Source organism: Zingiber officinale, chromosome 1B, assembly GCF_018446385.1.
Source record: "Zingiber officinale cultivar Zhangliang chromosome 1B, Zo_v1.1, whole genome shotgun sequence".
NCBI classification, from domain to species: Eukaryota; Viridiplantae; Streptophyta; class Magnoliopsida; order Zingiberales; family Zingiberaceae; genus Zingiber; species Zingiber officinale.
The window spans coordinates 1,011,120-1,028,133 of NC_055986.1; the positions used below are offsets into that span (position 1 = coordinate 1,011,120).

Here is a 17,014-nt window from a genome sequence, read left to right on the forward strand (position 1 = left end):
ACAAGATCGACTTCCTCGCATCCAAGCCGATCCATGCAGCAGAGGCCATCATTCTTCACATTGTTTGGTTACAACTCACAATATTTGCTCTCAAACATTAATAAATTGATTATGTATTATATTTATTCATTTAATTTAATGAATTATTTACCTTCTTTATTTAATTAACCTTTTATTTATTGAAAGTATATAAATAAGCAATTATCAAATTGAACATATTGCTCATAATTAAACATTTGATTTATTTACAGTTTTGTCCATATTGCCCTATCCGTCTTGCTATTTCACATATACAGTTGCTTCTTTGCCCTATTTCATTTACGTAGTTGATTGTTTAATATGATGTTTGATTCGCTACAAGTTTATTCAAGTTTAGTACGCAGGCAGAGCTTTTATCTGTTTGCTGGCTCGAGATCAATTGCTCAATAGACAATCGATTGCTCTCCCAAAAGACAATGTAGACAGCATTCATAATCTACAAGTTAAATCCCGATTCATATGGTCTTCATTCCGATTCCCAAAAGGCCTCCTTCAAATTAGGAGCTCATTCACAAGAAAATCGTGTCTCTTTGGTAGCAGATGATGAGGAGGAGGAAGAAGAAAGGCAAATACAGTTGAGAGATGATGGATGGTTGGAAATGGAGCTAGGCGAGATTTATAATGATCAAGGCAATGAAGGAGAGATTGTGATAAAGTTTTTTTTTTTTTTTTTTTTTTTTACTATGAAGAACTCCATTGGAAGAAAAGCCTTGTTTTCGCTGGCTTTGAGATAAGTGTTGGGTTCGGAGCGCAGTGAAAAACATATATTGAATCATGGATCTATTTAGGATATATATAGTTTTATATAAAATAACATAAAAATATATCTCGAGTGCTTGATAGGTGTGAATGATATTATAAATAGATATGAGTCTCACATGTGACTCCTCTAGCGGTATCTACGCGCACTAGATCACAAATTTGATACGATCTGTTAGGCGCTAGCCTTTTGGATCGACAAATTCTTAGAAGCACTACCGATCTCTCCCGGTGGAAGAAAACGAAGAAGAAGTTGACGAGGGAGAAATGAAGATAAAGAATTCTTCTTATTGAATCTTTTCGAGGATAACTACTTATAGTCTCAAAGGAATACAAAGAGTTAAGTTCTCAATAAATTCATTATTTATGATTTGTATTAATTATGACTCTTGAACTTCCTGATTAATTATCATTATTATGACTTTTTGAATTCTCCATTAATCATCATGATTTTGACTATTCGAATTCTCTCATTTTTGTATCAAATAAAATCATATTTGATCTTGATCTCGACTAGCTTCCGATACTACTATTCATGTCTACGTGCTATACATGCGACCCTCTATGTTTTATATACGAAGGCAGTGTAAATTCATATACAGACTAAGGTAATCATCTAGCAACAATTTTTAGTCACCCAGCGTGATAAATTTAATATGAGTCATATGTAAACCACCATGAATCAATTATCGTGTAATTCAATCTCTGTATCAAAGTCTACATCCCAATTAATTCGATACATTATGCATCATTATCAAATTAATTGTTGTACTTGATTTCCAAGATATAATAGACTCCTCTTGAATGATAAATCATTCCTCCTATGATCATGAATTTTGAGTTATTAATATCTCTATCAAGCGACCAAGATGTTAACTCCTAATCTAAAAGAGCGATGAATCCTCTATTGACTAACACTATTCTCTCTACGCTTTGTCATACACCCAACTACTGTATTAATCATAATCTGATTAAAGACTGCTTTTAACGATGTCAAAGCATATAACTTCACGCATAGAGTAAATGAAAGTCTCAAGTTAAAAGATCAATTACACTTATTCATAAGAGGAGTGACCAATAATGCTTAATATGTGGTTTTCTCTTAAGCGGGTCGTGTCCAGTATACCTCTAAACTCAAGGCACCTCCAAGTATAACTTAGATATTCATCCCTTGGTCTATCTCAACCTAGTCATACTCCGCGTTGATCTAGATAACCATGCCCCCTATAGATATATATCCGATCAAGGATTATTTTCAGATTAATATATCCATTAATCTACGAAACTTTATCATTAATCATATATATACAGAAAAATAAATACTTATTTTTATAAAATAATTATCAACAAAATACATAAAAAATATCTTAATACATAAGTGCACATACTAGCAATAAGGGCTATCAAAAAAAAGGTGGATCCTGAATTCCTATGTTAATTTGTTTGTAAATTCAATTAAATGCAGTTTTTATGGTGTTCTGGTATATATATATATATATAACTTAGCTTAAATCATGTTTCGAGTCTTATTTAATAAAATCAAATTCTTTCTCGTGTGTAGACCGTAGCATATAAAACAACAGAACTATATTAAAGGTCCTCTAAGATCTTTCACTATATAAAATTCACTCTCTTGAGATTTGTTTTTGAGTTTATTTTTCTCTTTTTTTAAAATTCAATTCTTTAAAATTTTCTTTTTGTCAAACATCTGTTTGAATTTTCTCCTTTGTTAATATTCAGTTAATTTTGATTGAGAGGTTTCGTTTTAATTTGGATGGATAAGATCAATTGTGTTATCACCGTCTTGCTACACTAAGTCCGCTCAGTTAAATTGAGTTGCCCGGTTGAATCGGTAGGACTGGACAGGCCACTTAGACTTTTGTTATCCAGTCAAATCAGTGGGGCCAAATAGGTCACGTGGTGGATCGGGCTACGCAATTCAATTCAGTTAGTCCGTTGGCCAAATCGTGTGCAGATCGAATAATTTATGTCAGAGCAATTAATTCTCAAGTTGACCAAATCTTATGGATTTGCATCCAACAGGAGTAATAGTCTTGTCATAACTCACGGTACACAATCGCTCAAGAAAGTCATAAATGCCCAAAACACAATTAGTTGACTCTCCTTGGAAGTCAAACACCACGCAGGAAATAAATACATTTATTTTTTAAATTTTAAAAATAAAAAATGAACAGTAGATATTTAACTACAAAAGACTTCGAGTTCTCTACCTCAAGAGTCAATTCTCAAACACTCTCCAGCAGAAATCGCAAACATGGATACAGCCGGCGTCGCAATGATGGTCGGAGGATGGTTTCCGGGCTACATCATGGATAAGCTGGTCAACTTCGTCACGTCCCATACTTCCGACCACTGGGATCTGCTCACTGACGTGGAGGAGAAGCTCAATGAGATACAAGCTCGACTCCCTCGCATCCGAGCAGTGATCCATGCAGCGGAGGGTAGGCCGATCAGGGACCCAGCCTTGGTCGACTGGCTGCGGCAACTCAAAGAGGCGGCCTACGAAGCGGACGACCTACTGGACCAGATGGAGTACAGACAGCTGGAGGATCAGGTCCAAGACAGGAGCAAGGTAAGTGCTTTAGCCGCATCGGCTCTTAGGTTTTTCAAGAACCTATTTGTTTCGGACGATGAACTCAAGAGGTTGAAGAATCTGCTGGGGGATGTGGATAAAATTTACTCCGAAATCGACCGCAAAAATGTTGAGCTGAATGAAGACAATGCAAAGCACACCGCATCAATAAGGGAGACGAGCTCCTTCACTCAGGAAGTGGTGTTTGGGAGAGATAAAGAGAGGGAAAGGATACTTGAGATGTTGCTGAGTTCAGGAAATGATGCTGATTTCCTCAACAAGGGAGCTGGGAGCGGCAGCCATGCGAGTCTTGGTGTGCTTCCGATTGTTGGCATTGGGGGAGTTGGGAAGACTACCCTAGCACAGATTATTTACCATGACCCAAGGGTCGCTGACCATTTTGAGCTCAGAAAGTGGGTTTGTGTATCTAATGATTTCAATGTGAAAAGGATTGCAAGAGAGTTGGAAGCTGAAGAGCCTTCTGATTATCGCTGGGATCATATTAGCTTAGATTCACAGCTAACTAAGCTCATCCATGCTACTGAAAGTAAAAGATTTTTGTTTGTACTTGATGATGTATGGGATGAAGCTGGAAGAAAGTGGATGGAGCTTCGAAGTGCCTTGACCTATGGGAACAGAGGAAGCACTATTCTGATAACAACTCAAAGTCCAATAGTTGCCGAGGTTATGGGAACAATAGACCGAATCGAGTTAAAGCTTTTAGAGGAAAGTGATTATTGGAGTCTCTTTGAGCATTGTTCATTTGGTTCAAGAGTGATTGATCCATATCTAAGAAGAAAGTTGCAATTAATTGGTCAACAAATAGCTAAAAAGCTACATGGTTTACCATTATCAGGGAAGGTGGTAGGAAGCTTGTTACATGCCAGGTTGGAAGAACAGTATTGGAAAATGATTCGAGAAAGTGAATGGTGGGAAAATGATTTTCTCTTGGAAAATATCCTTCCATCTCTAGGGCTGAGTTACCAACACCTCAGCTCGAATGTGAAACAGTGTTTTGCTTTCACTGCCATGTTCCCAAAGGGCCACATATTTGATAAAGAACAGCTCGTCGAGATGTGGATAGCTCAAGGTTTTGTCAGACCAGAAGCTCAGCATGGAAGGATGACACTGGAGGATATTGGGAATCAGATTTTTGATGAGCTGACTCGCAGATACTTCTTCCTACATACTGTAAATAAAAGATATGTGATTCATGATCTGATAAGAGAGTTGGCAGTGTATATTTCAAGGGATGAGTGTTTTGTGATTGATGATGAACCTTCCAAAATTCCACCAACTGCTCGTCACTTGACAGTAATGAGGACAGCTGAACTTGACACACTGGCAGAATTATCAAAGCTTCATAAAGTGCGAACACTTGTATTCTATCGTGATTATCATCCTGAAAATTTTTTCTCTTTGGGAGAAAATGGTTCTAGACAATTTTATGAATCACTGGAAAGAATTTTGAAAACTCTAAAGAATTTACGAATATTGGATTTATCGTACATGCTGATAGAAATAAAGAAGCTACCAGATGCTACCTGTGATCTTTCACATCTCCGATATTTGGACATTTCCGGCACTAAGATTCGGCACCTTCCTGGTTCATTCTCTAAGAGTTACCATCTGCAAGTGCTGAAATTAAATCGGTGTTGGATTAAAAAATTACCAGAAGGAATGAATAGGCTTATCAAATTGCGCCATTTACATGCTGATGCAGACACAATTTCTCTAGTAGATGGGATTGGGAGGTTGACTGATCTTCAAGAACTAGATGAATTCCGTATTACCAGGAAGAGAGGACACCAGATAGGAGAGCTCAAGGAATTACGAAATATTCGAAGGCGATTAGTCATACAGAATCTTGAGTATGTTGAATCTCAGGAGGAGGCCATGGAGGCAAAACTAAAGGACAAAGAATACCTTGATCATCTTGTGCTCAACTTCAAAGAAGGTAAAAGGAGCCAAGGAGATATCGAGAAGGATATAATAGAAGGCCTTGAACCTCATTGTAATCTAAAGAGACTGGTGATTCAGAACTATGGATGTTTGAATTCACCATGTTGGTTGGAGAAGAATTATCTTACAAATTTGGAATCAATTCATCTTAATTGCTGTGCTAGGTGGGAAGATCTTCCACCATTGGGCCATCTCCCATTTCTGATGGACATATTTATTTTCAATCTTCCAGTAAGAAGAATTGGTGCCAAATTTTATGGGGGTGCTGATCAGGTCTTCCCTTCATTGCAAGAACTAACATTCCATACCTTGAATGAATGGGAGGAGTTGTCCGAATCAGACAGTAGGCCAATTTTTCCTTGCCTTATGAAAATGAGAATAGAAAATTGCCTTAAGCTAAGAAGAATCCCTGTTCTCCCTTTGATATCAATCAAACATCTTGATATTCGGAATTCTGGTGATATTGGCAATGCCCTACCTGACTATTTGCTAACTTTAACCTCTCTAACATATTTGGAGTTACATAATTGTGCACAAAGAGCATCTGTGTCTTTATACAACCTTCAATTCCTTGAGTACTTAAGACTGGTTCAATGTCCGGAGTTGAGCTTAATTGGTGGATTACAGTCTCTTGCAAATCTGAAAGACCTAATTATTCATGCATGCCCAAAGTTATTTGAACCTGCACAGATGCCAGAACAACCATATGTTGAACAGGAAATGAGATCTCTGTGCACCGTTTGGATTGATGATGATGTTCTCAAACATGTTTGGGTAATACTAGGAAGGACCCCATGTATTCAGGTACTCAGAATCCATCATTGTAATGATCTTTCTCACTTCAACCCTGAGCATGAGGAGTGGTTTCAGCAACTGACTTCCCTACATTTCCTTGAGTTCCACAACTGTTCAAAACTTCGAAAGCTTCCTTCTTCCTTAGGAACTGCCTCCATCAAGATTTTATGCATTCACCATTGCCCAAATATTGAGTCACTGCCAGATAATGGCCTTCCATTCCTGCTTCGAAAATTGGAAATGCACGGATGCACTAAATTGAGAGACCGGTGTCGGAAGGATGATGGGTCAGATTGGCCACTGATTTCAAATATCCCCAACATAGATATTGATGGTGAATTAATACAAATGAAATAACAGCAATACCAAATACACTGGAGCTTGTTTAGGTATGTTTTGTCATTATGCATTTCTTTGAAGTTCTCTGGTATTTTTTAAAATTTTATTAACTAGTTTATTGTACCCATTTGCTACTGTAACAATAGAATTAATAAAGTTAGTTTAAAGTTAATCACATAAAGTAAATAAATAACTTATTGTAATTAGGCTCTCGAATGATGAAATAATAAATGGTTGAGGGATTTTTCATAAAACATAATACTGTAATATGGCTGCACCTTTAAGCAAATTACAATAGATAAATTATATGAAAAATGGAAATAGCATAATTGCAATTGCAAATTTACCTTCATGCATAACTATCATCAATGATTGATATTCTAAAAACAATAGAACAATTAGATGATGAAAATATTTAATCACAAACAAGTAGTTACATTGTATGTTAAGTATGGAAAAAAAAAATAAGTAAAAAAAAAAAGGACAAGCCCATAACTCTTTTCTTTCTTCTTGCTCTTAGCAGCGCTGTCGGAGCTCCTCGGCATGTGCCAGAGCTTGTCAGACCACATGAAAAGAAGGGACAAACAAATCCCTAATTGCTGTGCTCTTTTCTAGCCAAGCACAACAGCCACTGGAGCTAGCTGTGGCCTTCGCCGGAGCTCGCCGAGACAACCGGTGAAAAGGAAAAATGTGTTTTTCCTTTCCCCTTCACTATCCCAGCAGCCTCTTTGTTTTCAGCCTTTCCTAACTGCATTGTTACCTTTCGTTTTCTCCAACAGCAGCCTAAGCTGCTGTCCTTTTCTTGGCAACACCGCTTGCTGTCCTTTTCTTGGCAACCCCGCTTGAGTTCGCCAGAGCTAGTTGAGACTGCCAACGACAAAGCGAAAACAACTGTAGTTGCTGCCCTCTCTTTTCCAGCAACCACAATAATCTGCAGAAGATATATTTTATACTTTATGTTAATCGATTTGTAGTTAGGATGGGTAAATAATTAGATAGTAATGATGTTTCATTAAGGAATGCCAAGTGGTATGAGATAGCGAGATCAAAATAATTCACCGATTTTGAATCGTAGACAATGTTTAGATTTTAGGTCATTATTCTTATTAGTTAGTATTTTGATTATTTGAGTTATATTTGGTATTATCTTTGTACACACGAGCTCGAGTGGAGCACGGTGACTTGCCGACACTTAAAGTTTTTGTTGTACATAAGGTGGGCAAATTCTCCTTTGACGCGTTATATATTTTCTTGTGCATGAATAAATAGATAAAACTGATTATATTTATGTTTATAGTATTGTTTTCAAAAAGGAAATTAAAATGATATTTAAAATAGTGAAATGAGTGTTAAAATAATTAAATCATTGGGGGATAAATATTGATATTATTTTATTTCCACATGTAGGTTCATATGGGAATGAAGATGGAAAAGAGTGCTTTAAAAATAAAATAAATATTCTGACATACTCTTCCATTGATATCTATCTTTAATGTTGCTTGACCTTCCATGCTCCTTGATATTTCATGTTGTTGATACTTCTAGCTTTTTTATGAACTCTATGATGATAAATTAACATACTACATATGAAAATGTTATTATTCGATAGGTAAAGAGAATAATTATAATAAATGGATAAAATGAAATCTTTAAAGTGAAATAATAAAGATAGTAAATGAAGAATATTAAAAAGTGAAAACTGTGAGCCTAGCTTTATACTGGAGCTTTATATTGGAGTACTGGACCGTCCACATGTAACATGTTATTGTAGTAGCGTGGCGGCTCACAGTCCAGAGTACTTGACCATACTCCTGAGGCATGGTGGCATGATGTAACCCTCAATCAGTGTTTATTATGCCTTCCACTGATGGGGACTGATAGCCTGTACGTCAGATGACGTATGCGACAATAAATGGATAAAATGAAATCTTTAAAGTGAAATAATAAAGATAGTAAATGAAGAATATTAAAAAGTGAAAACTATGAGCCTAGCTTTATACTGGAGCTTTATATTGGAGTACTGGATCGTCCACATGTAACATGTTATTGTAGTAGCGTGGCGGCTCACAGTCTAGAGTACTTGACCATACACCTGAGGCATGGTGGCGTGATGTAACCCTTAATCAGTGTTTATTATGCCTTCCACTGATGGGGACTGATAGCCCGTACGTCAGATGACGTATGCGACAATATTATGCTCTGAGGAGGCTTTTAGCCTATATATATGACATTATGCTCTGGAGCCTCGTGTTTCACTTTTTAGTTGATTTATCAGATTTAAACCCTTGATATAGATGTCGATACTCATATGATTTGTAAAAAGGTAGATCCGCTACCTTAGTGACCCCCTAGTACCGGTCACACGGATATGAAGGGAGGTTCATGCAGGTTCACAGGCCATAGACGTATGGTGGCGTAAACCCCAGGTCGTTAGTTCTTGAGAATCAACCTCTGGCCATTTAGCCAAAGATGTCATGCGCCCACCGTCTGCGCTACGCCCTTGGGGCGACTCATATGATTTTTAACATTTACTCATGTTGATATTACCATGATGACTTGTATACCGGTTGATTAAATAATAAGACTAGAGAATTGATTTTAATTCATGATAACAAATGATGATAAGGTGAAGATTCTAAATTGAGCTGGATGGGGTGGCATGCATTTCTGGAGAATTTTTGTCCTTGGAAGCAAATGGTTCTAGAAAATTTTAGAATTCACTAGAAGGAATTTTGAAAATTCTAAAGAATTTAAGAATATTGGATTATCATACATGCACGTCGAACTAAAGAAGCTACTAGATGGAGGACGGATCCTTTGGTCGCAAAGTGCGGACCAGAGGATGGACCACTACATTGATTGGTTGATTTGGACCACTTCAAAGAAATGCATAATGACAAAGCATACCTAAACAATCTCCAGTCTCTTTGGTATTGCTGTTATTTCATTTGTATTAATTCACCATCAACTAAAGATGGGATTCGGAAATTAACTGACCTTTAAGAACTAGATGAATTCTGTGTTACCAAGAAGAGGGGACACCAGATAAAAGAGCTCAAAGAATTACAAAATATTTGAAGGTCATTATGTTGGAAATGTGAATGGAATAAAGATGTGGAAACGAATAGACTTTATTGTGCATGAGTTTTTAGTCCCACATTAGAAGTCTCTTGATTTTATTGTTGGCTTAAATTATGTCACATGCATTAATGCTGTAAACATATGTATGGGGAGAGACTCTTTCACGCGTGAGTACGCAAGGGTGGGTGCAAATTCAGGCCCGGATTGTATTGAACCAAAGTTGATTCGTGTCAGAGCATGATCTACACATGTCGAATGTTGGACCGGTAAAGGTAAGATTTGCCTAAGTGAATAAATCAACATTTTGCCATCGAATTTTTTTTGCTACTTGCTTAAGAGTGTAACGGAAACATTAATATGAAATTAATGGTGATTCTGTAACGTCTTGACATTAATTGTGATATTAAACTCATTAATGGTGACTTCATAACGTCTCAGCATTAATAGCAACATTAAATCCATTAATAACGATTCCATAACGTCTCGATTTTAATGAAGACATTAAATCCATTAATGGCGACACTAAACCCAACATTAAATGACCATTATTCATTGCAGGCAAGGTGAGAGCTCCTATATAAAGAGACTGGATCTTGAGCAAAGGATAGAGAGTACCAGAAGATAAGCGAAAAAGAGAGCGAGAGGAAAAGCAAGAAGCGAACCTCTGTCCACCGTTGTTCTCCCATAAAAATTCTCAGTCGTGCATCCGTTCGGCTGAACTACTCGTGATAGCATTCGGATGCATTCTCAGTTCACCACTAACAACTAGTTCTTAGTTATGCGCGTAGTTTTGCAATTGTATACTAGGAAAAGACGACCCGAGAGAACTTTAAAGCACAACCGGAGGTGGGGCGAATCTGTTTCAAGGAAATTACGTTGGGCGCAAGTCTCCCTATCTTACTCGGCAAATTCCCTTCCCAACTCGGCGATCGATTCCCGATTCTACTGCGCACCGCATTAATTCCGCAACTCGGATCATCCGAATCTTGGCAGAACTAGCCCCGCTGGCAGCCTGAGATTATCCACTCAGATTATCTCAATAGATAAGTTAGAATTAATTTTGTAAAATTTCAATCCAGTTAATTTCCTAAAATCTCCGGCAGATTGTCCAACAATCTTTAAATAGATTTCGTTATGTTGAAATGACTACAGAACAAAGTGTTGAGGTGCAACAGACTCAACACATAAAGACCCTTCTGCCCCGATTGGAACTGTGTCAATCAACCATGAGGAAGGGCAGAGAAGTTCACTGGATTGAACTTCAAGAGGTGGCAGCAGAAGATGCTCTTCTACTTGACCACGTTCAATCTGGCTCGGTTCTTGATTGAGGAGTGAGGACCCTCCCAAGCGTGTTGAGGATGCTGATGTGCAAACCATCAGTACAATAGAGGCATGGACTCACTTTAAGTTCTTTTGCCAAAACTACATCCTCAACTGTCTTGTCGACTCGCTGTACACTGTGTATAATATGAAGAGAACAACTAAGGAGCTGTGGGAGTTCCTGGACAAGAAATACAAGACGAAGGATGCAGGGGCTAAGAGGTTCATCGTGGACCAATTCCTGGACTACAAGATAGTTAACTTCAAAACAATGATCAGCTAAGTTTAGGAGCTTCAGGTGATCTTGCATGAGATCCACACAAAAGGAATGGTCTTGAGTGAAACCTTCCAGGTGGCTGCTATCATTGAAAAGTTGCCTCCCGGGTGGAAGAACTTCGAGAACTACATGAAGCACAAGCGGAAGGAGATGAATGTGGAGGAACTCATTATTAGACTTCGCATCGAAGAAAACAAGAGTTCAAAGAGAAAGTTGTTCTCTCAGGCTACTGTGAAAGCCAACGTGGTCGAGCATGGTCAAAACTCGAAACGAAAGAACCTCAAGACTTCCAAGATAGGACACAGAGGAGGCATTAAGAAATTCTCCGGGAAGTTCTTCAACTATGGTCGAGTTGGTCACAAATCTTAGGAATGAAGAAAGTCGAAGAAGAAGTAGGAGGCTAACCTGACCGAGAGACTAGAAATGGATGACCTCTGCATTGTTGTCTCCGAAATGAACTTTGTCGGTTCGAACCCATTGTAATGGTGGATAGATTTGGAGCCACCAGATGTCTGCTGCAATAAGGAGTTGCTCCACAATTTTAAAGAAGTTAAAAGTGGGGACAAGCTGTTCATGGGGAACTCAGCAACCTCATATATCATAGGCTAAGGAAAAGTGGTGCTGAAGATGATCTCGGACAGGAACCTTACTCTGAACAATATGTTGTATGTTCCGGAGATTCGGAAGAATCTAGTTCCGGATCACTGTTAAGCAAGCATGACTTTCGTATTATTTTTGAATCAAACAGAGTTATACCATCAAAAAATAGAATGTTTGTAGGAAAGGGCTATGTATATGATGGGTTGTTCAAGATTAATGTAATAGTCATTAGGTCTAAGATAAATAAAGATGAAAGTTCTTCCACTTATATGCTTGAGTCTTCATGTGTGTGGCATGGTAGACTAGGAGATATTAACTACGATGTGTTGCGTAAATTAATAAACATGCAAAATATACCTAAAACACAAATGTGAGAATTGTGTTAAATGAAAATGATAAGGTCATCCTTTCAACATGTTGAGAGAAGCAACGAACCACTCGGGCTAATTCACACTGACGTGTGCAACCTCAAAGGTACACTAACACGTGATGGGAATAAATACTTCATTACTTTTGTAGATGATAATACAAAATATTGTTATTGTTGGATCGTGAAATGTCGATAGAAGGGGGGGGGGTGAATATCGATTTGAAAAATAACGTTGAAAAGAGTTAAGCGCAGCGGAATTTAAAAGAACGGACACAGTAATTTTACTTCGTTCGGAGCCTGTGACGACTCCTACTCGAAGGTCCGTACTCCGTGAGTACTTTCGTTGAGCAATCACTATCAATTCGAATGATGATTACAAAATAATTAAGTACAAGAATTGACAGAAATAAAATACCGGCAAGGGAAGAAGAATTAGACTTAAGAAAGCGCTTTGTCGAAATAGCCTCGCGGCGTCACAGGAGCGTAGAGCAGCAGAGCAAGCAGTAGATTCTGAGTTCTGAATTGATATTGAAGCTCCACCCCTAGGGCTTCTTTTATATACTGCTCCGGGCACCTGGATCCCTTCCGGACGCCCTGGTGCGACGTGGCAAGTCTAATCAGCGAACTCCACGTGGCGACAACTCGGCTTGGATAAAACTTGCCTCCGGGTGCCCGGACCTCCGGGCGCCCGGACCCCTCTTCTCCAGAAAGTCCTTCTCCTGCAAGAAAATGTTAGTCTGAGGCAAATATACCTTGCAACACAGATTGCTAGCACAGTTTTATAGATAAGCAAAGTGAGTATGAATTAGCAAAAGGATTATGACTTAGATTCCGTCTTTCCGAGACCGGAATCTAGTCACGATCTCGACTTAGATATCCGAAATGGATCTAAGCCGGATCGACGCCTAATGTTCCCTTCCCGGGAACGCGTCCTTGCAGTCACTCCCCTCCAGTGACTTACCTCACTTACCTGCCAGACGTCCGGTCAGCCCGTCGGCCCGTCGGCCCGTCGGCCCGTCTGGACTTCTTGCCAAGCGTCGACCTGCTTGGACTTCGTGCCAGCTATTCGGTCAGCCCGTCGACCTAGCTGGGCTTCGTGCCAGACATCCGGTCAGTCCGTCGACCTGTCTGGACTTCTCCTGCACACTCGATCAAAGTGTTAGACAACAACAAACTAACTTAACCTGATTTGCCATTCATCAAAACCTGAGTTAGACCGTTAGTGCTACCCGCACCAACAGTTATGTGTATCTTCTCAAAAGTAAAGATGAAGCTATAGAGAAATTTGCTCTCTATAAGAATGAGGTTAAAAACCAATTTAACAAAAAGATTAAGGTAGTTCGAAGTGACCGAGACAGTGAATATGTATGACCGTTCGCTGAGTTGTGTGCTAAACATGAGATCAGATATGAAATAGCAACTCCTTATACTCCTCAGCAAAACGGAGTTGCTGAGCGAAAGAATCAAACTCTAAAGGAGATGATAATGCTCTTTTATTGAGCTCTGGACTGTCAGAATTCATGTGGGGGGAAGCTGTATTAACAGCAAATTACATTTTAAATAAGATGTCTGAAAGAAAATATATGAGCCCTTATGAGTTGTGGAATGGAAGACAACTATCTTACAAATATTTATACAAATATTTACGAATATGAGAGTGTCTTGTCAAAGTTTTGATATCTGATCTAAAAAGAATTATGATAAGACCAAAGACTGTTGATTGCATATGTATTGGATATGCACATAACAGCAGTGCATATCGATTTTGTGTTTGAATCACAAATACCAAATATACACAAGAACTTGATAATCGAATTGAGAAATACCTCGTTCTTCGAGCATGTATTTAGTATAAGACCCGAGAAGAAGCTAGCTTTTCAAAACGAGCATATGAAACACAAGGTGAAGATGATGATGAGGAACTAGTTGAGGTTGAGCTTAGACGGAGCAAAAGAGCTCGGGTAGAAAAATTCTACGAATCAGATTTTATCACTCTCATATTGGAAAGTGAGTCCTGAAGTTACTCAGAAGTCGTAAGCTCTTCTGATGGACCTCACTGGAGAGAGGCAATTACATCTCAGATAAAATCTATCTTGCAAAATCAAATATGAAAACTTGTGGATCTTCCTCTGGGAAGTAAAGCACTAGGTTGCAAGTAGATATTCAAAAAGAAAATGAAGTCAGATGACACATTTAATAAGTATAAAGCTAGATTGATAATTAAAGGATACCCCGACAACGAGAAAGTTTTGATTACTTTGATACATATTCTCCGATGTCTAGAATAACTTCCATTAGAGTATTGTTGGCTATACCCGCTCTATGAAATCTTGAAATATATCAGATGAATGTAAAGACAATCTTTCTAAATGGGGATTTAGAAGAGGAAATCTACATGGAGCAATCTGAAAGATTTTCTGTACTAGACAGAAAAACAAGGTTTGTAAATTGGTGAAGTCATTATATGGCTTGAAACAATCATCAAAGCAGTGACATGAGAAATATGATAATGACATGAAAGAATGTAGATTCAAGATTAATGAATATGATAAATGTGTCTATATGAAAGCCACAGAGAATGACTACGTCATCTTGTGCCTACATGTAGATGACATACTTATCATTGGGTGTAATGATAAAATAATCAAATCCATTAAAGATATGTTAAACTCAAGATTTGATATGAAAGACATGTGCCTAGCTGATGTGATTCTAGGAATCAAAATTTTTAGAACAATAGAAGAATTTGTTCTTAGTCAGTCTCATTACATGGATAAGATTCTTGAGAAATTCACCAAGGGTGATACTGTGTTAGCACGAACGCCGATATATATGAGTCAACATCTATCGAAAAATCAAGTTAAAAGTATCTCTCAGATAGAGTACTCTCGAGTGATCGGAAGTCTGATGTACTTGATGAGTTGTACACGACTAGACTTGGCCTACGCAGTAAGTAAACTGAGTAGATACATGAGTAATCCAGGTGTTAAGCACTGGAAAGGAATAACAAGAGTACTGAGATACTTGAGGTATACTTGTAAATATAGATTGTACTATACAAGATATCCTGCTATGATCGAAGGATACAATGATATGAGTTGGATATCTGATATAAAAGACTCTAAGTCTACGAGTGGATATGTATTCACTCTTGAAGGTGTAGCTATTTCCTAGAAATCTTCTAAGCAAACCATAATAACCAGATCCACAATAGAATCTGAGTTTGTAGCTCTTGACAAATATGGTGAAGAGGCTGAATGGCTACGACAATTCTTAGAAGATGTTCTAAGATGGTTGAAACCAGTGTCGGAAATTTACATACATTGCGATAGTCAATCAATAATTGACCGGGCATAAAGCCATTTGGATAATGGTCAGTCAAGACATATACGTCATAAACATAATACCAATAGATAACGACTCTCCACGGGAATTATCACCGTTGACTATATGAAGTCAAAGGATAACCTAATAGATCCACTAACCAAAGGGTTAAATCAAGAGTTAGTTGCAAGCTCATCACGAGAAATGAGTTTGATGTCGTTGTCAGTGATCAGTGCAGAAGACACCCAACCTATGCAGACTGAAGATTCCAAGAAGTAGGTTCAAAGGAACAATTAATTTGCATTGACTAGACACACTGTGGGGGATAATCCAATAAAACAGTGACCAAACTAGGATAAGCCGATGGACTTTTAATGATCAAGAAGAGTAGATGACTACTTTCGAGGGATCACTTATGTGAGAAAGAAGTGGGGTCACTTCGAAGAGAATTGGAGGCACAATTCTTAGAGCTTCTCACAGAACCAAGCCAAGAACGAACACACTTATTAGAACTGAGTTGTATCAGAGAGAGTCTTGGGTGAGATTTGTCAATGCTTACATAGATGACAAAACAATTCAAGGACATTATGTCTACTGTCAGCCAGTATGCAAACAAATCTTCACAAGGGAAGGTTCAAAGGGTAAAATTTACATATCCTATAGTAGACTCAACTGCTGAATGCTATCACTTACCTTATTTTTTATTCATGTGAGGGATTATTGAAAATGTGAATGAAATAAAGAGGAGGTGGAGACAAAGAGACTCTATTGTGCATGGATTTTTAGTTTCACGTTAGAAGTTTCTTGGTTTTATTGTTGATTTAAATTATGGTATATGCATTGATGTTGCAAACATATGCCTAGAAAGAGACTCTCTCATGTGTGAGTGTGCAGGGGGGTGCAAATCTAGGGTCCGGATTGTACTGAACCAAGGTTGACTTGTATGCGAGCACGACCTATGCATGTCGAATGTCGGACCGATTGAGGCAAGATTTGCCCAAGTGAATAAACGAACATTTTACCACCAAATCTCTTTTTGATACCTGCTCAAGAGTAACGGAAGGATTAATATGAAATTAATGGCAATTCCATAACATCTCGACATTAATGACGACATTAAACTCATTAATGGTGACTTCGTAACGTCTTGATATTAATGACAACGTTAAACTCATTAATAATGATTTCGTAATGTTTTGATATTAATGATGACATTAAACTCATTAATGACAACATTAAACCCAACATTAAATGACCATAATTTGGTTATTCATTGCAGGCAAGGTGAGAGCTCCTATTTAAGAAAGCTAGATCTTGAGCAAAGGATAGAGAGTAGCGGAAGATAAGTGAAAGAGAGAGCGAGAGGAAGAGCAAGAAGCGAACCTCTGTCCACCCGTGTTCTCCCACAAAAACTCTCTTAGTCGTGCATTCGTTTGACTGAACTACTCAATAATAACACTCGGGTGCATTCTCAATTCGCCATGAACAATCGGTGCTTGGTTGCGTGTGTGATTTTGTCGTTATATCCTGGGAAACAGACCTGAGAGGACCTCAA

At 38.1% G+C, this 17,014-nt stretch overlaps 1 protein-coding gene across 1 annotated transcript; it reads left to right on the forward strand.

The window, feature by feature from the left end:
• The first annotated feature begins 3,073 nt into the window (after positions 1–3,073).
• Positions 3,074–6,505, forward strand: LOC121992743 (putative disease resistance protein RGA3). Its single transcript, XM_042547299.1, has one exon. The coding sequence runs from the start codon at positions 3,074–3,076 to the stop codon at positions 6,503–6,505; it is 3,432 nt and encodes a 1,143-aa protein (XP_042403233.1).
• The last annotated feature ends 10,509 nt before the right edge of the window (positions 6,506–17,014 follow it).

Bases quoted from the DNA above. Each gene is read 5' to 3' on its own strand.
- LOC121992743 (XM_042547299.1), top strand. From the start codon at position 3,074: ATGGATACAGCCGGCGTCGCAATGATGGTCGGAGGATGGTTTCCGGGC.